This window comes from Ursus americanus, chromosome 2 (assembly GCF_024610735.1).
Source record: "Ursus americanus isolate L20-20 chromosome 2, mUrsAme1.1.p, whole genome shotgun sequence".
Taxonomy (NCBI): Eukaryota; Metazoa; Chordata; class Mammalia; order Carnivora; family Ursidae; genus Ursus; species Ursus americanus.
In genome coordinates, this window is record NC_142128.1 from 65,870,335 (window position 1) to 65,894,760 (window position 24,426).

Below are 24,426 nucleotides of genomic sequence, written 5' to 3' on the forward strand. Positions count from 1 at the left end.
GAAGGTATGTTAGTAATTGCCAGCAAACGAGAAGAGAGGAAAATGCGGAGTGACTGCAAATGGGTGTGGGATTTCTTTTTGGAGAATGAATATGTTCTGGAGCTAGATGGTGGTGATGGGTGCACAGCTTTGTGAATATGCTAAAAAAGACTAAATTCTACACTTTAAAAGGGTGAATTGTATCTAAATACATACATACATAAAATGGGAGTGCTACTGTCTGTCTCCCGAAGTTGTTGTGACATTTAGCAATGATCTGCTTTAAAGCACTTAGCACAGGCATGGAGTTAGTGCTAAGTAGATGCGGCTGTTTGAGTGTGTGTATGCACGCAGTTGGTGAGCGCTGGATTAGGAGGTTGGAGCATGGTGGGTTGGGGAAAGAATAAGAGGAGCAGAAAGATGGAATGTGGGACAGAACAATTTTGAGCTGGAGCCAGATTCAGCCCCGCGTCTCTAAACTCCCCAGTCCAGTTCTGCTTCTGTGACTCCCTCCTTGTTCTTTTCTGACCTGGCCATGAGAATATAAAATGCACCCGGGCAATGGAGAGATTTTGTTACAAATGAGTCATAGCCCAGCTATGGAGCCATCATTGACTTCAGTGAGAGACTTTATCTGATTGAATTGAGTGTAACGTGACACTACCTACTCGTGCCTTATATTCCAGTTTCTAGCCCCTGTCATCTAGGGCACCCCGCCCCTCTTTGCTGATTTTGCTACCTCCTGTTCCCTGGGAGGGGCCTGGGAGGAAGCCCCCCCAAACACAATGGCTCTTTGCACCTTTACCTCTACAGGCTCTCGCTAATCTTCCCTTCCTGGGATAATCTGTTCCCATGGCGCAGGGCAGTGGCGCAGGGCAGCCCACTGTGAAAAGGCTTGGATAGTTCTGCCTGCCTTTAAAAGAAAATACGAAATTACCTTTAAGATTTGCCATGTGTGTAGTTTAGCCTGAAATGGCATCACTGATTTCAGTACGTTTAGTTCTTCAGCCTTGGAAGTGGTTTTTAAGGAAAGCATGGATTTGAACAAAAATCCATCCTGGTTTTTAAATTTTGTTTTGCTCTGTCCGCTTTCCCAGCACCTCCTTCTATTTCTGTATGCTTCTGTTCTCCATCTCACTTCCTGCATTAAATTTACTTCTCAAAAACAGCCTTTTGAGAAAATCTCAAGAAATACGTTGTCGAAGTAAAGAGAAATACAAATTTCACCTTGTACCTTTTGCTCAATTCCTGTAGGTTCTGGACATACAGAACATGCTTTTGTATATATGTTGTTTTGTTTGTTTGCATGATTGCTATGGATATATTTGTTTTATCCCGCTTACTAGATTGTGAACTCCTAAGGATAAAGACTGTGTTTTATTCATCTTAGTACCCCCTGCAATGCCTGCCATAGTGCTTTATACATAGTAGACAAGTACATACCTGTTAAATTATTTCCACGGCTGGTAGATATTGGAATGATGTTTTTTCCACTTCAGAAGGACATTTCCTCCCCATAAAAGATAGGGATTTTTGTAGATTTACCCACATTTTACGAGCTGGACCCCTAAAAAAGAACAATGATGCATTTGACAGATGACTGATTGGGCTGGGTTGCATTTTGTGCTGATTCCCAAATGATTTTCATGCTCCAAAGGATGAGTTGCATGGAATCCCACTATGCCAGAGCATCACCCTGAAAAGGGAAGTAAGTCCTTAGTATTCATTCACTCAACAAATCTTCATTAATGCCTGATTCAGTAGTGGGCCAAAGATACACAGTGGTGAACCACTGTCCCGCTAGCTGATATTTTTCCAAGTTGATGTTATGGAAAAAAGGATTAGTGTTTCGTCATGTTCCCTCTAGAGGAATTTTCTACAAATTGGTTACCTACTTAGCCATTAGCTGTCTTTGAGGGCATCTCGGTTAAGGCATACGGAAAGTTGTGAGATTAAATAACGTTGACAGAAAGAGGAATTGAGATGTTTTACCAACTTTCTGACAGAGTCTAGGAACATTAGCCCCAATCTGTCTTTGATGGAGTAATTGTGATCGTCTTGTTTGTATGGCTCAGAAGCAGAATGCATTCACAAAGATGATTGTTCGAGCGGCTTTCATCTTCATATCTTTTCTCAGAGCTTACTCAGAGGGAAGCCAGCATGAAGAATATGAGATGTGTGGGTGCCTGTGGTTTTCTCCCTAACAGTGTTAAGACCTAAGGTGAGTTTGCTCCTTACTTCTTGTAGGAAAATAGTTCACCTCTAGGGATGAAGGGTGCTGCTTCTTACACAGTGCAGGGAGCGTGGTGGTGTTATTCATAACAAGGGTATAGACAGTGAGTCCATGTTGAAGATAAAGTTTTTCTTTCTTGACTCTCAAAGGTCTGCCTGGAGTCCCCTGTAGGATTTCCAGTCTAAGTCTAGGCCACCCCATGCTTGAAAATGGATTCAGTTCTTTGTCAAATGAGGCTCCTGGAATCTGACACCTTAGCGTCAAACAGATGGTAGAGCCATGGTGGAGCCATGGTGGAGATACGTGCCCCTGCTCAGAGCTATCCGCCAGCCTCTCTGAGAAAAGTCCTCTTAGAGAGGATACTCCTCCAAAGACCAAACCAAAACTCTCCGAAGGAAAGTTGGTCAGAGCATGGGGACTCCTTCCTTGTATGGCCTGTGGGCCCCTAGTTGAAGTGCCCGTCACGTGCAGTGCCTTTTTCTGTCTTTTTTAGCGGGCAGCGTGGATGGTTTGGACGTATTCCCCAGCCTTGTGCCATGCGGCTGTGGGAACCTTTTGACCACAACTCTCTTTGGAGTTGGACTTTGTAATGTGCTTCCGTTCCCTGGGGTGGTGTTCTCTGGGCAGAAAGATGGGAAGTAGGACTTGAGGATTGTTTTGCTTTTCACTTGTCTAATGAATAATGCCTCAAAACTATCCCGAAGAATGATGATAGGTTATGTACTCATAAAAGCCTTTGATTCAAAACAAAACAAAACACACACACACACACACACACAACTCACACTTTTTTAAAAAAATGCTTTTATCCCTTGTCTTTATTGAGATATTAAAAAAACCACAAGTCCAACTTTAGCTTCCTCAGATTAAGAGGTCTTATTTAGTGCCGTATTTATGCTGGACATATTTTATAGCCTAGTGTTTTTACTCTTTCCAGTCGATGTAATGGGGAGAGAATTACGTTTCCCAAGATTTTTTTTTTTTTTTAATCAAGCCAAACTTTCCAGAGCAAAGACTAAGGCCCTGTCATAAATGCAGCGAGATTCAAGACTAATTTGAATAAAAGCTCACTCTTTATTTAAATTAGAGGGACAGTGTCTGAGCCCATATGGAGTATATTTTTTAGGAATGTTGTGTACAACATACTATAGCCTTAACTTTGTAAAGATTTATTTATTTATTTATTTATTTGAGAGAGAGAGAGAGAGAGAATCCTAAGCAGGCTCCCTGCTGAGTGCGGAGTCCAGTGTGGGGCTCAATCTCAGGACCCTGAGGTCATGTTCTGAGCAGAAACCGAGTTGAAGGTTTAACCGATTGAGCCACCCAGATTACCCCCCCCCAATTTTTTAAAAAAGATTTATTTATTTGAGAGAGAGAGAGCCAGGGGGAGGGGCAGAGGGAGAGGAAGAGAGAGAAGTTCAAGCTGACTCCCCGCTGAGCATGAAGCCCTATGGGGGGCTTGATCCCACACCACTGAGATCATGACCTGAGCTGAAACCAAGAGCCAGACGCTCAACCAGCTGAGTCACCCAGAGGCCCCTAGCCTTAACTTTTAATATTATGGAGATATGTAGGTGCAAGGGAGAATACAGGGGGAAAATAGCCAGTAGGAGAGAAGTCGTCCTTACTCTTCGGGCATACGAGACCCCACTGGGGGAGCCTGTTTCAGTTTCTCCTGAGTGATTGGCCTGGTCCGCAACCTCTTACTCCATGGAGAGAAATGGAGAGAAATGTGCGGCCCCAGCTTGGAAGGGCGCTTTGTAACTAGGGGACACAAGAAGTGACATGGTAAGAAGAGGTGGAGAGGTGTTCCTGGCTGCTGAGTGATCAGAAGGGACTTCTGCAAGCAGCGCAAGGTCGTGCGGCTCCTGGTGGCTTCTTGTGCAATGCTCTGGGTGGTTATAGGGAACTTTTAGCAGTGTTTGTGTGTACTGCTTCACCTTGAGGTTCTTGGTTCTAAATCTGACCCTGAACTGCTTCCTTAGATGAGGGCCTTGAACTCCCCAGACTCTGAACCGCCCACAGGCCACTCTCACAGGAAGATGGAGGTGATGTGCAGGGCCGAAGTAGGGACAGTGAGGACACTGTTACCGTTGCAGTTCTGTTATGACTGTATCTGGTGTGTTTTTAACCTGCTAGGTTTTTTGTCAGGTAAAATTCTCTCTCCATCTCCTTTCCTGTGAGATCCAGAACTGGATATACTTTGCTAAGTATCCTTCTGGCTCATTAAAAAAAAAAAATCAACTTTGAAATCGTTTCAAATTTATATAAATGTTGCCAGAACAGTACAAAGAGCTTCTCTACCCACCTCACACAGATTCCCTAGTTGTTAACATTTTATTGCTTTTGCACTTGCTGGTGTTCGCTGGTGTTCTCCAAATCTCTCTCTTCCTCTGTTACATCTAGCGTTTCTCTGAACCTTTTGAAAGCAAACTGTTGATAAGTAGTCTTCTCTCCTCTAAACACTCCAGTGTGCCGTTCTCCCCAGCAAGAACGTGCTTCTACATACCAGCACACAACTCCCCAAGTCAGGGCACGAACAGTGACGTGGTACCACCATCCAGTGCACGGACCCCACTCATGTTTTGCCAACTGTCCCAAGAATGGCTCTTTTTCTTTCTGATCCTGTCCAGCAACACGTGTGGCATTAGCTGTCTGTGTCTTCAGACTCCCTGAGTGCGGAACAGGCCCTTGGCTTTTCCTTGGTATTTAGATCTTGGACAGGTTTAAAGGATAGACTTTATATTCTGTCGGATGACCCTCGGCCTGGATCTTTCTGTTGTTTCCTCATGATAGGCTCGGTCCTGAGCTTTTAGCAAGACTAGGTGCAGAAACGAAGGCATGGGCATCACATCAAGGTACCTGATGCCAACCACCCCCATCCCTGGAGATGTTAAGCCTGACCACTGGTCGTATTGCTGTCCTCCTCTAAGTCTCTCCACCTTGAAGTCACCATTTTTTCCCTTTGCAGTTGATTAGTCTTTTGTGGGAGGTGATCTAAGATTTCACTGAGAATCCCGTTCCTGAAAACACCTCGTTCCTCCACTAGACCTCAGCACCCATTGACAACTCCCACCTGGCTCGGTGGGGTTTCCATACCCTTCTGTATTTCTTAGCTGGTATTCCATGGTAAGGAAGAGTTTTCCTTTTCTTTTCTTTTCCTTTTTTTTTTTTTTTAAAGATTTTATTTCTTTATTTTACAGACAGAGAGAGAGAGACAGCCAGTGAGAGAGGGAACACAGGCAGGGGGAGTGGGAGAGGAAGAAGCAGGCTCCCAGCAGAGGAGCCTGATGTGGGGCTCGATCCCAGAGCGCCGGGATCACGCCCTGAGCCGAAGGCAGACGCTTAACAACTGCACCACCCAGGTGCCCCAAGTTTTCCTTTTCTACTTAGCAGTTTATTCAAAATTTTCAATGGATTTTTTCAATGAATTATAATCCATTACTATCACTTAAGAACATTTTTATGCCCAATTGCCCCTGATTTGGTCAGTGAGCCCCCTGCCCTTTGAGCTGGTTCCTGTGTCCTTTTGACCCATTCGCATCATGGAGTCATTCTTAATGGTTACGCAGTGTAAGAGGCTACCTCCCAAGGAAGCTAAGCCCTCTGTGAAGCTTGGGGTTGGCTTCCTTGGCAGAACTGCTTCCGTCTCTACATCCAGTAGGCTACAGCTGTCTGCTGCCTTTCTGTTCCCTCTGCAGTGGACCAGCCTCAGCAGCAGTTTTGTCCAGAAGGGAACTTGTCAGCAGGCCGCTGAGTGTGGGCTCTTCATTTCAGGGCTCCCAAGGTGCATAAGCTTCGGGGTGGTGGACGGGGGTCCGGCCATCTCCCTCTTCCAGGTGCCAGTACAATCTACTTCTTAAAAACTCGTAGAGACCTTAACATGGCCTCCAGGTAGGATAACTTCCTGACATTTCTGCCAGTTTGACTTTTCAGCTTTCAGCAAGAGCTTTGGCTACTTGAGAACGTTTCAGTCTCTAATCTCCAAAACCATTCCGTTCCACCACAATGTACTCATACTCCTTGGTCTTGAGGATTCTGAAAGGCAGACTACCTGGGCGTCTGTTTTCCTTAAGTTCTCCTGGGCTCCTAATGTGTCCCCTGTAATTCAGAATCCTTTAAATTGAGCTGGCGGTCAGAGTTTGTTTGGGAATGGTAAATAAATGTTTCATGGCAGAATTCTTTCAGCTCCTGGGATTTTTGTAGCTCAGTACAAAAATTTTCTACGGTAGTAAAAAAACCGTCTGGCATTCATTTCTCAACTTAGAAGTTTGTCCTTTTCTCTACTCTTGGCACATGTTGTTCGTAAGAAATAAAAATGTCTCACTGCTTATTTATGGAAATGCGTATTTGTGTCACTGATTACTTGAGCGAATTATTAAATCCTCCCATAAAATCCTGTGCCATGTCACTCACTTTTAGAGAGGGCCACAAGTTCACTGTTAAAAGCGAGGTAAACAAACTGGACCCACTGGAGGGACGGCCTCGGGTGCCGGGAACAAGGCTTGCAGTAGTAACTGTTGGGACCTGAATTGACTCCGAAGCCCCGCCAACCGTGTGTGTTGTAATAGTACAAGAAGGCCGTGGTAGAATCCTGTTCGCCTCCGTTCACCTACTCCATATAGTGCCTTCCCTACCTTGGCCGTGGACTGCACCTTACCCTGGCCTTCACTCACCTCTCCAGTGTGTATTAGTGATGGGCATGGAAAACAGGCAAGGAGTGTGCATTGACATAGATCCATTGCCATTATTCCAGAAACAATTTAAATAAAATATCCTAATGGGTCACTAGAGACATAAAAAGGTCATTAGCATTTCTTCCCTCCAATTCTTCCTTTTTATAATAGTCTTAACCTCAAATGCAAAGGATAATACAAACTTATAAGAGGAGCATGAAACATTTCTCTGATAATTTATTTTTGTTTTATCTTTTTAAAGATTTATTATTATTTTAGAGCGTGCACGTGGGCGTGGGGGGAGTGGCAGAGGGAGAGGGAGAGAGAGAATCTCAAGCAGACGCTGTGCTGAGCATGGTGCCCAACGTGGGTCTTGATCCCACGACCCTGAGATCATGACCTGAGCCAAAATCAAGAGTTGGATGCTCAACCGATCGAGCCACCCAGCCCCCCCCCCACCTTTTCTTTTAGAAGGGGTCTCTAGAGATCTTAGGCAGAATAACAACTTTCTTTAAAAATGTGTACCAGCTATTGGTACTACTGTGTTTTTTTCCCCCCAGGCTTTATTTATTCCTCATGATTTTGAGAGAGTTTTTAGCAGAGTTTTCATAGAGACTCTGTCAGTCTGCTTTAAATTGGGTTTCTGGGGCGCGGAGCCCACCTGAGGATTCTTTCTCTTCCCCTCCCTCTGCTCTCTCTCTCTCTCAAATAAATAAATCTTAAAAAAATAAATAAATAAATTGGGGTCCTGCAATCACCAAATTGTGTTTGGCTCCAATTGGGAAAAATGTGGTAGTAGGTGCAGGGGAGGAAAAATGTCTCCTCTGTCCTTCTGGAGTGTCCAGCCGGGCCTGGGAATTAAACGGCTGTAGGCAGATACACAAGATAAAAGCATACACATTTTATTATGCTTTACATGTACACGGAGTCCCCACAAAAGATGAAGGCCCAAAGAAGCAGAACTAGACATTTATATACTGAATTGGACAAAGAGAAGTAAGTTATGAAAATGTGACAAGACACAGGGGCTTGGGCTAGGGCAGTTAGTGGTGGAAAAGTAACTAGGAAGATAAGGGTTAGTGTAACAAGGCATATTTGTACTGATTTTTCTTGGCCTCGACTCCAGGTTTGTGGTGATAAGAATGTGGCTTTACTTCTGGTATAGGGAGTTCATCATCCAGATGGGGGTTTTATCTCCAGCTTTCAGGAAGAAAAGGGGAGGTCAGAACGCCCTTCTTAATAGTGCTGTGTGTCAAGTCCCTTCAGCTCAAAATATCCTTTGGGATGCCATATTCTGCGGCTCTTCACGGGCCCTGTTTACCACCGGGTATTGACCTGGCCCCCTGAGACCTGGGTCCAGCTCCTGCACTGTCCTGTGCTCCATCTTTAATCTGCTTAGATAAATGGAGAAACATGGGCTCTGTTTTACTTTTCAGGCTGCTGGCTTCTCATCTGTAAATGGGGATAATAATAGTCCTTGTCTGGTAGAATTGTGAGCATTAAATGAGATGAGGCAAATAAAGAGATGTTTGGGGGTTAGGGAGTCAGTTATGGGAGGTTACCAGGAGGAGCACTGTGAACAAGGGTAAACGTTATGCATTAAGATAAGGGTTTCTAGAGATTTAGACTCATCTTTCTCTTCCTGGTACAGAGAGGGAGACGCCCTTGCAAATGGAGATTTCCCTTGTACTGCTGGAAGTGTAAATGTTACAAGCATAACTTGTGCTCAGTTTTCAGAGCTTCACCTGTGTCTGTTGTTTATTTAAAAATAACCAGCTCAAAATAGCATGCCAAAGAGGCATATTTTGGGGTGGTATATTTTGCTCCCCTTTGTGATGGAAAACAAATAAACAGAATGGGTTGCTACTGTAAATGCTTTTTCTGGAAACCTTTGTTTAGAAGTAAGCCTAATCAAGATGATCTGTATTTAAGGAGCACCAAGAAAAGAATAAAATAAGAGCCTTGGCTTGCACTTAAGACAATTCGAGTTGCATTTTCCTGAAGCTAGTGTTGGCAGGGTTCGTGTGCTCCAGCTGAGAGGCCCTGCTGGTCCCTTCTGGCAGCCCCAGATGCAGACGCTGTTATATTAATTACAAAAGAAAACCCGATTAACTCGGTAGTCCTTAAACTGTCAGTGAGGCAGCTGGTCCAGATTTGAAGCCGGTTTTCTTCCTCCCTCCTACTGTCAGGCCACAGTTTGGAAGCTCTTCTTTAGAGAGCGGCTGAAACTGCCCTTTCTGCAGGTCCTCGGACCCCCTGGCTAGTTCAGTCAACTTTTTGATCTGCTGTTACAGTAGTCCAGGGAGAGCTTGCATGATTAAATTCACAGATAATTTAAGATAAAAACAACCAGCCTAACCACCCATCCCCCTCAGTGGTGTGTCTTGCACCAGTTAAAACCTGATGGCATCCTGGAATTTTAAAACTGGAAAGATGTTAATGATGATGTCATGCACCTTCCTGAGTTCACAGATGAGAAATCCAAGGCTGAGAAAACTCAAATGAATTGCCAAAGTCACAGAGCTAGTGAGCAGTGGAACCTGGGGTTCACTATCTCTGCCTTCCTCCCTCTGCTTGTCCTCTTGCTTGCTGCAACTCTTCCCTGCCTGGACCCTTTGCCTGGGAGAAGCGGGGAGGGGACCCATCTAGCGTTGACTTGGTTTCTGTCCTGTCCGTGTCCTTGTTCAAATCTGGTGGACCTATGTCGGGGATCAGTGGAAAAGGTAAAGATTAGTGGCGGAAGTGAAGGGCTTGAATGGTGACGTATTGGAAAAGCAGATGGAGATCCCCATATTGAAGATTTTCTTCAGTCCACTAGCTGCCTGGAGAACCCCAGCGGGAGAGTGCATGGAAACAAAAATTAGAACTGGGCTCAGCACCAGACCCCTCTCATTGCACGGATCTATGGTGGTTTGAGCCTCGCTGGTTTATTTGTAGTGGCTGTTTTTGTCACTACAGAGATGGAGGGGAGGGTGATCATTTGGGTCAGATGATTAATGGGGTGTGTCTGCTGTGGTTTTGGCTGATGCAGCATGTTTTACTGGCTTTCCTATAGTTGACACTTTGTCTCAGAGGTTTTGTGATCTCGCCCTCTGGTCCTGAAAAATGAGTTGGTTTTAGTTCTCTGTTACCCACTTTCCATGCTCATTTAGGTTTCTTTTTTTTATTATGTGTCAACTTTTGTTGTAGGAGTTATGAAGATCGCCAGTGTGGGCTTACACCTGGACGCCTCTCTGAGCCTCTGAGCAGCACTGGGAAAGGAGGAGGGGATAGGAAGTATGGCCGAGAGTGAGTCTAGCTGGTGAATCTATCCCTTCTCACAGCTCAGGCTGACACCATTGTAGTTAAATTCTGCAAGGTGAAGGGGGAGGTCCTGTTCTGTTGGGATGAAGGTTTTTAGGAATGGTGGTTGCCCCTAGACTTTCCTGAGTACTTAGTGGAACTACTAGCAGCTTTGTGTAGATAATTCTGCAAGTAAATGGATTCTTACACAGAGCAAACAAGTGCATGACTTGAGTGCTTGCTAAGTGTCAGTCACCGTGTTAGGTGTTGAGTATACAGAGAGAAATCTGATTGTCCTTCTTGCCTTTTATCATTATAAACAGATAACCAGAATAGACTGTGATAAGTGTTGTTGAGTTGTGAATGAGATAGGAAGGGACTCAGGACTAGCCATTTGCTCCTTGCTCAGTGGACATACAAGCAATTGGCTACGTCCCCTTGCTTTTATTTATTATTTTCAGGATTTTATTTTGAAGTAATCTCTACACTCAATGTGGGGTTTGAACTCACAACCCTGAGATCAGGCGTTGCCTGCTGTACCGACTCAGCCAGCCAGGCGCCCCTGTCCCCTTGCTTTTAGATTGCAGGTCAGAGATTAGACCAGTGGTATGGCGTGTGATGCTTGGGCTTGGTAATGCCTTGCACACAGTTAGGCACTCTGCTACCACTCCTTGCTTTTTCAGAGGAACCCATCTCTTTCCCGGGAGAGTCGGTTTCCTTGCCTCGGTGTCCCGATGTAGACACACAGGTCAGGTGATGGGCTCACAGACAGACATGAAAGGAAGGGCTTAATGAAACGCACGGAGGGGTTTGGGTGAAGGCAAAGCCTTCTTGAAACCTTTTGGTGGCGCCATTTGTGGAAGGGAAGGGGGTTTGAGGGTTTGTAGCAGGATAGAGACAGGCTGAAGCAGAAGAGCCTCTTAAGTCAGACCTCCCGTACACGCATGAAGTGAACAGCTTACGAATAGCTTAACAGCTCGTGGTGAAGTGACTAGAGTGAGTAGTTTTCAGTTGGTGCCGTGCAAAATTTCAGTAAAGAGGTATTTGGCCCAGAGATCAGCCTTCTTCCTGCCTAAGAACCCTGTGTCTGTGTCTTTCTGAACAAACGCAGGGGTTGCCTGAGTCATAGGGACCGAGCAAGTTGGGAATGATAGCGTTCAGAATCTGGGAGGTTCAGGTCAATGGATTTGTGGTTCCTTTTCCCAGACAGAGGTTTCTCCTCCTTCAGGAAGCTTTTTGTTCTCTCTTGAATGCTACTGGATGGTGTGTGGAAGCTCGCTATTTACATGAGCATGGCTGTCCTGAGTGGATGTTTCCGAGATAGATCACGCTCCTCCTAGATTTACCCGGATTTTCTCCTAACGTAGTTCTTCCCTTTGTCTTACTCAACGCCTTGTCCTCCGTAAACCGGAGGAATGTGACTTGATCAGGAGTTACTGATCTTCACCGAGCACCCAAAGTTACAGGAGAATAGATGTGGCAGCTGGGGTGCTGTCAGCAGCTCTCAGAGAGACGAACTGGAAAAGATTCTAGAACTAAGGCAAACTTGAATGACATTTTATTTTGATGTATGCATATGTAAAGATTAGCTCTCTCACACACACAGAAAAGATTAGCTCACACATTTAGTTATAGAAGACGTCACAAATCAGGAAAGTAATAAACTAAAACTGCAGATAGCAGAGATGTTTCAGAGGGCCTTCTGTGTTCAAGTACTAGGTCTTCTGTCACCGAGGTGTTTGTTTTGACATCTTCAGGTACAGTTTCTCCTTGGATTCCCGTCCTAGTTCATGTAGTCCTCTCTGGATCTGCCAGTGTAGGGTTCTCGAGATTGTGATCGAATCCTTGTGTACTCCTTGGCCTGGCCCTGCACCGCGTGAACAAGGAGCGGGGAGGGATCAGGTCACTGCCCCTTTCTAGATGGAGACATCTGCTCTGGGGACACGCCAGGGAGGGGACTCCTTTCGATATTTGAGGAGCCTTTTCCGGCTGGGATGTTTTCCTGGTGTCTCGTCCAACCAAGGGCTTCCTAGAAATTGCTTCCCTAGGACCCTGCCATCTTGACTGGGTCTCTGCGGGAGTCTCTGTCTACCCCTCCTCACTGTCTCTCTCTACTCCCTTCTCCTTCTCCACCCTCCCCTTCCCCAACCAGGCCAGCTGAGCTGCATTGCCTTCCCACCTAAGGAAGAGAAGTACCTCCAGCAGATTGTGGACTGCCTTCCCTGCATCCTGATCCTCGGCCAGGATTGTAATGTCAAGTGCCAGCTGTTGAACCTGCTGCTGGGGGTGCAGGTGCTTCCCACCGCCAGGCTGGGCGGCGAGGAGAACTGTAAGCTTCGGCGCCTCCGCTTCACCTATGGGACTCAGACTCGGGTCAGCCTGGCGCTCCCCGGCCAGTATGAACTCGTGCACACACTGGTTGCTCACCAGGGCAACTGGGAGACCATCCCTGAGGAGGACCTGGAGGTCCAAGAGGACGGCGAGGACGCCGCCCCTGTTTTAGCCGAACTGGAGGTGACGATGCACCACGCTCTCTTACAGGTACCGGCCTCATACTTATACAACAGTTGCACACATGTATAGCAGCTGTTCCTGTATTTGAGCTTTCTCACAGCCATTTGGCAGCACATCATCTGGGCTCTGAGCATCCGCTGATAGAGCGTATAACCTAGGAAGTTGAAAAACAGACAAGGCCCTAGCAGCGCCAGCACCCATCCTGGTGTCTGCTACCACAGCAGGACCCGGAGCAATTCACTTATCTCCTTGCCCCGTTATCTCCCTTTCTACAATAGAAGGAATGTGCTGCTTGCATCTCGACAGGCTTTTACAGAGTAATTATGATTGGGACCAGAAATCCTTTTTCATTTCTCAGCAAGAAGGCGTTGCTAGAATTGTCTCCAGCCATCCCTTTCTAAAAGGAATGATAAAATGTTGGATTATGAGTGCCCTTACTCGAGTTGAGACGGAGGAAAGAATTTTGTGAGTTTTTCGTTAGACCTAGCCATTATTTACCAAGTGGGACAGATCGTGTCTCCTACTTTCTAAGGAACTAGAGAACCTGAGGGCAGGTCTGGCTTAGTGTAAGGAGATATGGAGATCCTGTCATCTTGAAGGATATCTTCTTGGCTCTTCTCTTGGAAGTAAACTCCCAAGAGAGAGCACAGCTCTTATGGCTTCCAAGAGATATGGACTATCTGGTATTCCTATCTCCACTTAGGAAGGACTCCACTCTTGTGCTAGGCTTCCTGTCCTGCACTATAGCTGGGGCCGGGCTACGTGATTAGACCGAGTGGGGATCAGCAAAGAATGTGACTGTGTCAGGGGTCAGGAGTGGGTAGATGAAAAGAATGCAGACCTGCTCAGAACAGAGTTCCATCGCCTTGATTAGCTGTGCCAGGCAGGAAGGGCTAGTTTAGCAGGACTAGGAAGTTTTGTTTGTTTCTTATAACCTCTGCATCTACCCCTGTTCTAAAAGGCCTGATCTCCCAGTCAATGAATGAGTCCTTTGGTTGTGGCCATGGCCTTTGACACTCTAGAAGTAGAAGCTGTCATCTCATTTCCTTCCAGAGACCAGATTTCTTTTATCTTGATAAAGGCTTGAGGGGCTCTGTACACAAGCCAGTATTTTCTCTGAGCAGAGTTTCAGCGGTGGTTTTCCTCCGTTTCCAGACCCGAGAGCTCACACTGCTCAGGTCCAGGATGCGGAGAGAGTTCTCACGTAACGCCGACAGCAACTCTGACAGTAGTCCTTGTTTATTAACTGAGGCTGCTTGGTTGACTCATGAACTTCTGCCCAGCTCATAAGTATTTGAGCCATGCACAGTCTCTCTCTGGTACACTAGCCCGATCTGGTTCCTTCAGGTTCCAGGGGTTCAGTGGCTTTCAGACTTTTCTAGAATTTCATTCACTGGGGTCACCTGGCCAGCTCAGTTGGTAGAGCATGCTCCTCTTGATTTTGGAGTTGTGACTTTGAGCACCACATTGGGTGTAGAGATTAATTAAAAAAAATATATATATTTACATATATACGTATATGTAAATATATATGTAAAGAATTTCATTCACTGTAAGAAATAACATTTTGTATCAGGACCTAGTACATATATACACGTATACCTTTTAAGATTTTATTTATTTATTAGAGAGAGGGAGCGCAGGAGCAGGGGGAGGAGCAGAGGGAGAAGCAGGCTCCCAGTGAGCAGTGAGCCCGATGTGGGACTGGATCCCAGGACCCTGGGATCATGACCTGGGCCGAAGGCAGACGCTTAACCACCTGAGCCACCCAGGTGCCCCTATACACATATACATTAAGGTAACATTTCATGAAACAATACTTTTACTTTTTGTAAAACATACTACTGTCTTCTCTTTTCTATTTGATTTCATTTTTTTGAAACTGATGGTAACAACCCAGTAATTGCTGCTGTGAGCTGCTACATTCTGGCCTGTAGCTTAAAAAACACTGTTAAATAGCTGGTCTGACTACTATCGGTCCGGTGGTGATTCTTCCTGTTCTTGCCTTTTAAAAACAATCTTGGACTGTGAACAAAGCCATGTGCAGGAGAGGCGCGTGACTGGATTGATTTCTCTGAGTCCCTTCATTTTATTGGCTTTAATTTTTAATGCTCATTTACTTTTGTTCCATGAATTGAGGCAGCTGGAACAAGTGCCAGGCAGGAAAGTGAGGGCCGTTCCCCGGGCGCACATCCGCGCGCGCTTCTCGCCGGGGAGAGCCCGCCTGGCCTGCTCCTGACGTGTGCTGAGCGCTCCACCGAGGTAACAGTTGAGGAGGCTACTTGGTTGGGAAGTCGAGGCACTAAATCAGCTTTCTCTCTGCACAGCTGAAACATGTATTTTCCTTCCTGAGGAATATTCTCTTGTCCTGAAGAATTCTCTAGCCTCTTGCGTTCTGTTTCATGTGGTTTGTGAGGCTTCCTTAGCCAGTGTTTCTGCGGATCTGCTTTATTCTCCAGTGGTTTTGATGTAGAAATAGCAACGGACCCCAACGGTTCTAAGTGTGGAACCCCTTGATGCCATGCCTCAGGGAGGCCTTGGTCTCCTCTGTGGAGCTCAGGCCCTGCTCTTCCACCACAGTCAGGCTCCTGTCTTCATTGCATTTGTGGGCCTCAGTGCCGGGAGCTCACTGCCGGGGGCGCTTCCCAGCTACCTTGAAGATTTCTGTGCCAGTGAAAAAGACCTTTTTGTTTAGCTGCAGTTATATTTAGGACCAGTGAGTTAGCTGTAAACAGCCCTTCCATTTGGTTTGCAAAGGGGGTGGTAAAGAAAGGAAAACTTGGCTCAAGGAAACCAAGACTGAATTAGGGGAAATGAGATGTTCATTTTCAGCTGTCAGATTATCAAAGCAGAGTTTCCCCTACCCTCTTATACAATGGTCATTCTTCTAGTACGGTACTTTAAAGTCCTCATAAATTAGCCAGTTTCAGTGTGTTCCAGAATAGGCTGACCCACGTGGACCCACAGTGCTTGGTATTCCCAGCTTTTTAGCTCTGGGTCCCCTGAGATTCTCAGTTCATAATGCAATAGCAGAGGCACACCATGAAGCTGTTAGTTTCCATAACCTCCTTTAGTGTTAAAACATAGTCATTTTCCAGTTGGCAACACATTTCACTATTCACCGTGCTCCCTAGGTCTGTCTCCACGCACATGCTTCCCCTTCTCCACCCTCACCCCCTGTCTGGCACGTAGACCACCACCTCCTCTTACGAGTCCAGTGGAACACGGCTGTCCCCTTCGGAGTTGCCTCAGTCTGATATGTGGGGAGGGGTGTGTGTGTTAATTTTTCCTGTGACCACCTATAAGAAAAGGAGTAGCAAGGAGCCGAGAGGATTAAACTCTGGCAGTCTGAGGTGGGACTCCTGCCGCCTGGCCATGGTGTCTCACTTGTGGTGGCACTGACAGAGCTGTCAGTCCTTCTGCCGGCCTGTTTACCTCCACCCTTTGGACAAATGTACGCGTCACCTGGCGGCCAGACTGCCACACGTGGACACGGTTGTTGGCTCAGGATGGTGACTGCTGGGGTATCTTTCAGGGAACTGAGGTTGACCATAATATTTCCAGGAAAGGTCTGATGACTTGCAAATAAACTTTATTTTTAACTCTAACTAGTTGGAGTAGTAAAATTTTCTCTTTATAGCCCTCAGTCTCAGGCAATAGCTAACAATGGAAATAATCTATTTTTAATGTCATACAGACCTTGGTATTCTTAATTTCTCAGCAGTTAATATTTTCACAACCCAAAATCATTAAAGGATTTTACTTAAAAATGACAAAAGTTTATGCAAAATTTTAACCCAAATTTACCAAACACTATTTGTTGCTAGAAAATGAGCTTTTCTCAATTTTTGTCTAGTTTTTGGCATTTATAGTGGTGCCTTAGAAAACTAAATCTGTTGTGTGTTGTTCACCTTTAGTTAGATACTCTATCTTATCTTGAATGTCTCTAGATTGCAAGATAACACTTGATTGGTAATGAAACGGAAAGAGGCTGGGTGAAGGTCCCCTGGGCAAGAAGATAACGTTTAGGGGGAGATAGTATATGGAATTGGGTCAAAAATGGACATGCCAAGGAAAAAGACCCAAAGTTGGGGTAACATGTACAAGATGGAGAATGGCACTCCGGAGATAGAATTACAGTCAAGAAACCATGATTTTATGGGGCAAAGAAAAAGGGGAACTAGAGTGTTATGTTAAAAAAGGGTATTGGAAGTTCAGGCAAATGCGAAAGTATAAATTCCCTCTAGGCAGCGAGCCTGGACCCTTCATATTTAATATCTCTCTTGCCTCTCCGCTAACACACTGACAGACGTAGTGGAACGTAAGCATCCTGCATATCTGTGTGTGTGCTGCTCTTGGCCCAGAAACCGGCAAAGACATAGTGCAGGTGAATTTACCTGTTTGATGTGGGTGGTATAGAGGCAAGTTTTTTTTTTTTTTTTAAATTCCTGTGCTCACTAAAATAAAAGTAAAAAGAACATCTTGGATTTGAGGCTGTTTTCTCTGTTCATCACCAGTGATTCATTTGTGGCCTTCCAGGGTTAGCTCTTGGGGAGAAAATCTGGCAGAGATTATAGTCTTAATCTTCTTTTTTATTTTCTCTCGGATCCATCTGCCTCTCTCTTTTTTTAAAGATTTTATTTATTTGAGATTGAGCGAGCAAGAGAGAAAGAGCATGAGCAGGTGAGGGAGAGGCAGAAGGAGAGGGAGAAGCAGGCTTTCCACGGAGCAGGGAGCCTGACATAAGGCTTAATCCCAGGACCCTGGGATCATGACCTGAGCTGAAGGCAGACGCTCAACCGACTGAGCCACCCAGCTCTTTCTTACACCCAGAGGCTTCCCTGTTTTCTCTGTGTCAGAGATCTGTGTATGTTTCACCTTGAGTTGAGGATCGTGGGGGTAGGGAATTCAGAGACTCGGGGGTTGAAAGTACTGTCACCAGGCAGAAACTCTGGTGTTGGGGCTATTAAAAATGTTCTGGTTTTGGGGCGCCTGGGTAGCGCAGCAGTTAAGCATCTGCCTTCGGCTCAGGGCGTGATCCCAGCGTTCTGGGTTCGAGCCCCACATCAGGCTCCTCCACTAAGAGCCTGCTTCTTCCTCTCCCACTCCCCCTGCTTGTGTTCCCTCTCGCGCTGGCTGTCTCTCTCTGTCAAATAAATAAATAAAATCTTAAAATAAATAAATAAATAAATAAATAAATAAATAAATAAATAAATAAATAAAAATGTTCTGGTTTTGACTTCTTTCATAGTATCTCAGCCAAGCCCTGCAAGTTTGTTTCATGACAGAGCTTTTCCTTCGTAGGACAGACTTTTTACCCTGGAACACTAGAATTGTCAGGATCCCTAAAGTCATCTTGTCCATCCTTTATTCTTCTTTCAGAACTTGCCCAAAATAAGCCCAGATGGTTCCTGACCCACAGTGGACCTTCAGTAGCTGTTAAAGTGTCTCTTGGTAGTCAAGCAGACCTGGATCTGCATCCTGGCTTTGTCAGTTCACTGACCGGGTGACTGGGCTGGTTCCCTCTTCGGCAAGATGGCGGTAGTGATCCTTATCTTCTAGGACTAGTGTGAGGCCTTAATGAGAGAGTGTGTGAGGATTTCGCGCAGTCTGGTACAGAGTAAGCCAGTTCCCTCCTCCTTTTAATTGTATTAATCAGAGTCCTTGAGAAGAGAATGTCCCCCTCTCTCAGTCACCAGTCCATTCCCTGACAACCATGTTGGAACTCCTTCCCTTTGTAAGTCCTTCTGGTTCCAGCTTACTTATTGTCATTATTCTGTTCCAGTTAGAGACAAAGTTCTTCATCATTCATTACAGAAGTTCTTTTGTAATGGAAGAAGAGAAGGATGTTATTAAAAGCTAAATAAGACAAAAGTTAAAGTTATGAAGTTAAAAGGTAAAGTCTTCCCTTCTTCGTTCTCTCTTCTCCGTTCTACTGCTTCGTCTCTCTGCTTTGATGAATCTCCTAAGTGACAAGAGAATAAAGCTTCAGATTTCTGCTTTTGTCTGTATCTCCGGGTACTGGATGTTCCAAGAGCTGCAAGGTAGATGCAGAGAGGCCATTCAGTATGTATTCAGCCAGGTATTTTCTACAGTGTAACAAGAACAGAGAGGTATTTTCCTTAATATGTAATTAATGTTTAAGAGTGATCCTTCTGGGAACCATGTAAAAACGAAGAAGAATCAACCTGTATAAAAACAAACAGGAAAAACCTCTGGACTGCCCCATGAGAATGGCACGGGAGGAGAATGGACAGTAAAAGTAGGTAGACTATGGAGACAGGGATTGAGGTCGAGACGGGGTCAGTTGCGGAGCTTGGGCAGAGCTGTGTTATGTAGTTATGTTCTTGTCTGTGTGGCGGGAACCTGAGGCTTCAGAACTGTAGAGACAGCAAGGACCTTTGTGAGCTACCTGAGAGCATGGCTGTCTTCTGCTGGAACCATCAGTTAATACAGTCATTCTTGGCCAGAACTGAGTTTCAGGGCTGCGCCACGAGCCGTAAGAGCCAGTGTTCTTAGGAAGTGGTCAGGCTTCTTCAGTGGTTGAGCCCTTTCTTCTTGGCATTTAAGATAATGTCATTTTACATTAAAGACAAAACCCAAGAGGTCAGTTCTGGTGTTTGCAGGGTAGCAGTCTCTTTTCTGTTCATTCTCTTAATCTTGCCGAGAAAATTGATGGTTAACACACCAACTTGTATGGATTCTGTAGATTTGTGCAGAATGCATTCTACAAGAGAAATCTCTTTAGGAATTCACGGTGACTCCCAATGGGAATTTTGGGGGTACTGTCGTTATTCCCTGAGAGCCTTTTCCCCTGATTGACTTAGGAGCAAAAGGCTTACTCACTGCTTTATTCTTGGAGTGGAGGCAAACAGCAATCACAGCTAAATGTATGGGATATGGGTTAAAAGATAGGAAATTTAAATATGATTCTAGAAAATGGTTTTGAGCAGGTAGCGAAGGCATCATTTATTCATCCATTCATTCCACATGTATTTGTTGGATGTTCGCAAAGTGCCAGCTCCGTTCTAGGTGCTAGGAAGGCAAATAGCCTTCCACGAAACTGGCCGAGGTCAGACTTCCGTCTCGGGCCATAATAGGGCCCACAACGGGTCTGGCTCGTCCTCTATATTAATGATGACTTTTTTCACTCCCTGTCTCCCGGAGACAGTGCTAGCTTCCCTTTTTGTTTGTAACTGTCAGAGATGAGTCATCCCTTCACTGTAAGTGTCACAGAATCACACAGCACATTCCAGCCTGGTTTGTACTGCCGCCAGGATGTCAGGCGGGCGGCTCTCTCTGCCTGTCTCACCGCACTCACGGTGCTAATCAGCGTGGTGAGAGCAGCCGCACACGCCAGTTCACTGCGGAATGGAGGAGAGCGAGCGTGGTGCTTGTTTTCTGCCCAGGGCTGTTTAGTCCAAGATAGATTTAGGAGTGGACAACTTCTTTCTGTTTGCCAGTGTGTCAGGCGGTACCTACCATTAGAAAGCCCTGAATTGTGTGTTTTTTGTTTTTAAATGAATTTGCACCTGTGAGCAAATAAAGTCAGTCTCCTAGGAGGGATATTGGTTCTGCAAGTGGACCCCACAGCTTTTGGCTCTTTGAGGAAAACCTGGAAATTTTAGAATTTTAAGAAAATCCATCATAAATAAACAAGCAAACAAAATTATTCCTGATGATTTTCTAAAGAACTCTACTTTGGTGTTGTGTATTTAGGCTTTCTTCTCATGATATTCCTGTAATAAGTTTGATTGATTTATATCTTTCAAAATGTATCAAAGAGAGGTTTGCAACTTTAAATATTTTTTAAAACATTTTCACCTATAATTCTCTATCTTGCTGTAACTTTTCATTTCTTGGGATTCTCTCCTAGTCTTTATCAAATTATTATATGTATTATATAATGTTGGCATTTAGGCAACTGTGTGTTCTACTCTAACAGTAAAAGCTCTTACCCACTTTTTGAATATGCCTCATGCGGTGATTCATACTCTAGCAGTGGGACTCGGGGCAGTGAAAGGGGGTTTGTTTTGAACAGTGGGATGAGTGTCAGACTAGTCTACCAACCAGAAAACATTTCATGCAGTTCGAGGCATAAATGAAACAGCAGATTTTTTCTTGGCCTGGGCTTGGATGGGAAGTAGCTGGATTTTTAGTGTTTGCTCAAATTAGAAATGGTGAGATGCTGAAAGCACTTTTAGCTTTAGGGAGTTTAGAGTGGCCAGCCAAATAACACTTACGTGATCCACCTGAGAATTAAGCTTACTGATTCTTTACTGGGGAAGATGGGATCTTTGTACAGCTTTTCTGAGGATGGGAGATATCTCTCTCTCTCTCTCTCTGTCTCTCTCTCTCTCTCTCTCTGTCTCTCTCTCTCTCACACACACACACACACACACAGAGTACAAGAAACAATAGGCTGGCATTTCCCAGTCCTTTCTTATCTAGGCAAGGAGATCAAAAGGGAAAAGTTCCCAGGTTTTTATTTAAAATTTTTTTTCATCAAAAATACCTGCTACTCAGTAAGGTAAGGAATGAAAACAGAATATGAGTCTGAAAGGAAACAAACAATTGCATAGTTTTTACATTTCAAATAAGGTATTTCATTTGCAACATCTGATAAATGTTAAAGACACAAACTTGAACAGGTCTGTGTTGAATTCTTTTGTAACTCTGTAAAATGGGCTAGAATTCTGTGGAGGATTGATTTTGAGCTTGCAGGTCCCTGAAGACATCCTACTTGGTGTGCCTACAGTGGTGATACAGGCCAGGAGTCTCCTGGTCGACCTTTAGGTCTGGAATACCAGGCGAAGTACACAATTTCAAAGATCGAGAAGAGCAACCTATGCAGTGGATGGAAACATCTGCTCTTTAAGTGCCTCAGGACCCTCAGGAAAGAAGTAGAACACAAAAGCAAAAACTATTGGCTAGAAAAAGACCTGTAGAGGTTTGTTTCTAAACCAAAGATCATTCTTTTTTTTTTTTTTTTAAAGATTTTATTGATTTATTTGACAGAGAGAGACAGCCAGCGAGAGAGGGAACACAAGCAGGGGGAGTGGGAGAGGAGGAAGCAGGCTCCCAGCAGAGCAGGGAGCCCGATGCGGGGCTCGATCCCAATCACGCCCTGAGCTGAAGGCAGACGCTGAACGACTGAGCCACCCAGGCGCCCCCAAAGATCATTCTTGAAACTCACTTTAGGATCTTGGGTCTAGCAGTCATGATTGGGTACAATCATATGTAACAGACAATCAGGAAAATGGGCTTGCTTAAACAAGATAGAAGTTAATTTTCCCCTTACGTGAAAGAAGTGAAGCCAGGCTGGTGCGCCAGCATTGCCATCAGCAGGGACCCAAGCCCCCTGTTTGTTTGTGCTTCATCACCCTCAATACTGGCTTCTACCCTCAGGTTTGCCTTAGGGCTGTAGGATGACCTTCTTGTTCCAGGCGAAAAGGATGAGGCCAAAGAGCATACTTCCTGGTAGGATCAGACCCCCTCTAAGAAGCTTTCCTGAAAGCCCCACCCACTGATTGGGCAGCCTTGCCTGTAAAGGCCATTGCCTTCCCAATAATGCAGAGGCTAAGTATTGGATAGGCAAACCTTAGTCTCTGTCATACCAAGTGATCATGAGAATAAAGGTATTACCAAGACTTACGTGGCTAAGACTTTGGGATACCTGCAAACCGTTAGAATAGGACAGTAATAATGTTTGGCAAACCTGGCTTTTAGTGTCGTGCTTGATTGATTCAACAATAGTGAGAGCTATGTGTTAGGCACTGAAGTTACCATGTTAACGAGGTAGACATGGTCCCTGCCCTCAAAGGGTTGACAGGCTATTGGGGAAACATGGATTTTATTTATTTTTTATTTTTTTTTAAGATTTTATTTGTCAGAGAGAGAGATTTCGTGCACAAGCAAGGGGAGAGGCAGAAGGAGGGGCAGGCTTCCCACTGAGCAAGGAGCCTGATGTGGGACTCTAGGAACCCAGGACCCTGGGATCATGACCTGAGCCAAAGGCAGAAGCCCAACCAACTGACTGAGCCACCCAAGTGCCCCAAAAATGGGTTTTAAAAAATAAATTATAAATGTGTTGTACATTAAGGAAAGGAGAAGTAGCGAGTGCTTGGGATTGCGTACCAGGAAAGACTCACTAAGCATGACAAGAGCACACAGGGAGATTGGAAGGCTGCAGGGGAGTTAGCTGCCTTAGAAAGGCGGGGCTGGTAATATGAGCGAAGGGGAGAGTGGGAGGAATGTTCCAGGCAGGCTCAATCCCGATGGGATCATTTCCACATCAATTCTTTCTCCATCCATTATTTGTCTTACTCCTTCATCCGAGGGCATCGAGGGCATCGGTGGGGAAGGAAGCCAGGAACTAAAGTCCTTTTATCTGAGATAACTGAAGACTGCCATCCTTTCTACAGACTGTTTTCTCTCTCTCTCTAGATGAGTGCCTGCCTCTTAGGCCGTGGCAGGGAGTGTTGGGAACTCAGGAAGGAGGTGGGCAAATGATTGGGGCGTACTGAAGTCCCACTGCCCTGTCACAGATCTGGATTTTGGTCTCAATGTGGGACTTTGGGGAGGCAAGGTTTGGTTCTGACCCCAAGTGCTGATATGACCCCCCCTTCCCCTTCCAGGACGTGGACATTGTGGTAGCACCGTGCCAAGGCCTCCGGCCTGCAGTGGATGTTCTGGGTGACTTGGTGAACGATTTCTTGCCTGTGATAACCTATGCACTCCACAAAGATGAACTGTCTGAGAGGGACGAGCAAGAGCTTCAGGAAATCCGAAAGTATTTCTCCTTTCCCGTGTTCTTTTTCAAAGTGCCGACACTGGGCTCAGAGATCATTGCCTCATCCACCAGAAGACTAGAGAATGAAAGATCACCCCTCCATCGCCAGCTGATGGACCTGGGCTATCTGAGCAGCAGTCACTGTAACTGCGGGGCCCCTGGCCAAGACACTAAAGCTCAGAGCATGTTGGTGGAGCAAAGTGAGAAACTGAGGCACTTGAGCACGTTTTCTCACCAGGTGCTACAGACCCGCCTGGTGGATGCAGCCAAGGCCCTGAACCGGGTGCACTGCCACTGCCTCGACATCTTTATTAACCAGGCCTTTGACATGCAGCGGGACCTGCAGATCACTCCCAAACGTCTGGAATATACTCGAAAGAAGGAAAATGAGTTGTACGAATCATTGATGAATATTGCCAACCGAAAGCAGGAGGAAATGAAGGACATGATTGTTGAGACACTTAACACCATGAAGGAGGAACTTCTGGATGATGCTGCCAACATGGAATTTAAAGGTAGGTCTAGAGAGCTTGGTGTGGGCTGCTGGGGCCCCAGGATTCTTTAACCCTTTTCTAGCTGGAAATTGAGTCCCATGGATTCTGAAGGCCAAAGGAAACTCAGGAGAGTCTCATCTACCCAACTGTCGTTAGTAGGAGCCCACCTTCAATCACTTAGCCAGAACGGCCTCTCTCGTTCTCAGAGGCCTTCCTGGATGATTTCACTGTCATTCCTTCCCAGGACTGGTAGTCCAGCTTCTGGTAAGTTCATCCTAATAACTCTCTTTAATCTCCAGTTTATATCTGTAACCCCTTGACCTTGATGGAGCTGGAGAAGAGCTGCCTGAAGAACGTTACTAAGTCATGCTTTCACCTTGGCTTTAACCTTTGGCATGGCCCATGCTTCCGTATTGGTTCTTTTTTTGTGTGTTGCAGTCTCATTTTCTTTCCAGG

At 45.4% G+C, this 24,426-nt stretch overlaps 1 protein-coding gene across 1 annotated transcript in view; it reads left to right on the top strand.

Annotated features, from left to right (window-relative positions):
• Positions 1 to 24,426, top strand: part of DSTYK (dual serine/threonine and tyrosine protein kinase) — a 47,449-nt gene that overhangs the window by 5,026 nt on the left and 17,997 nt on the right. The window contains exons 2-3 of the mRNA XM_045787538.2: positions 12,323 to 12,711; positions 23,322 to 23,991. Coding sequence (XP_045643494.1) covers positions 12,323 to 12,711; positions 23,322 to 23,991 — 1,059 coding nt within the window. The remainder of the gene's footprint in view (positions 1 to 12,322; positions 12,712 to 23,321; positions 23,992 to 24,426) is intronic.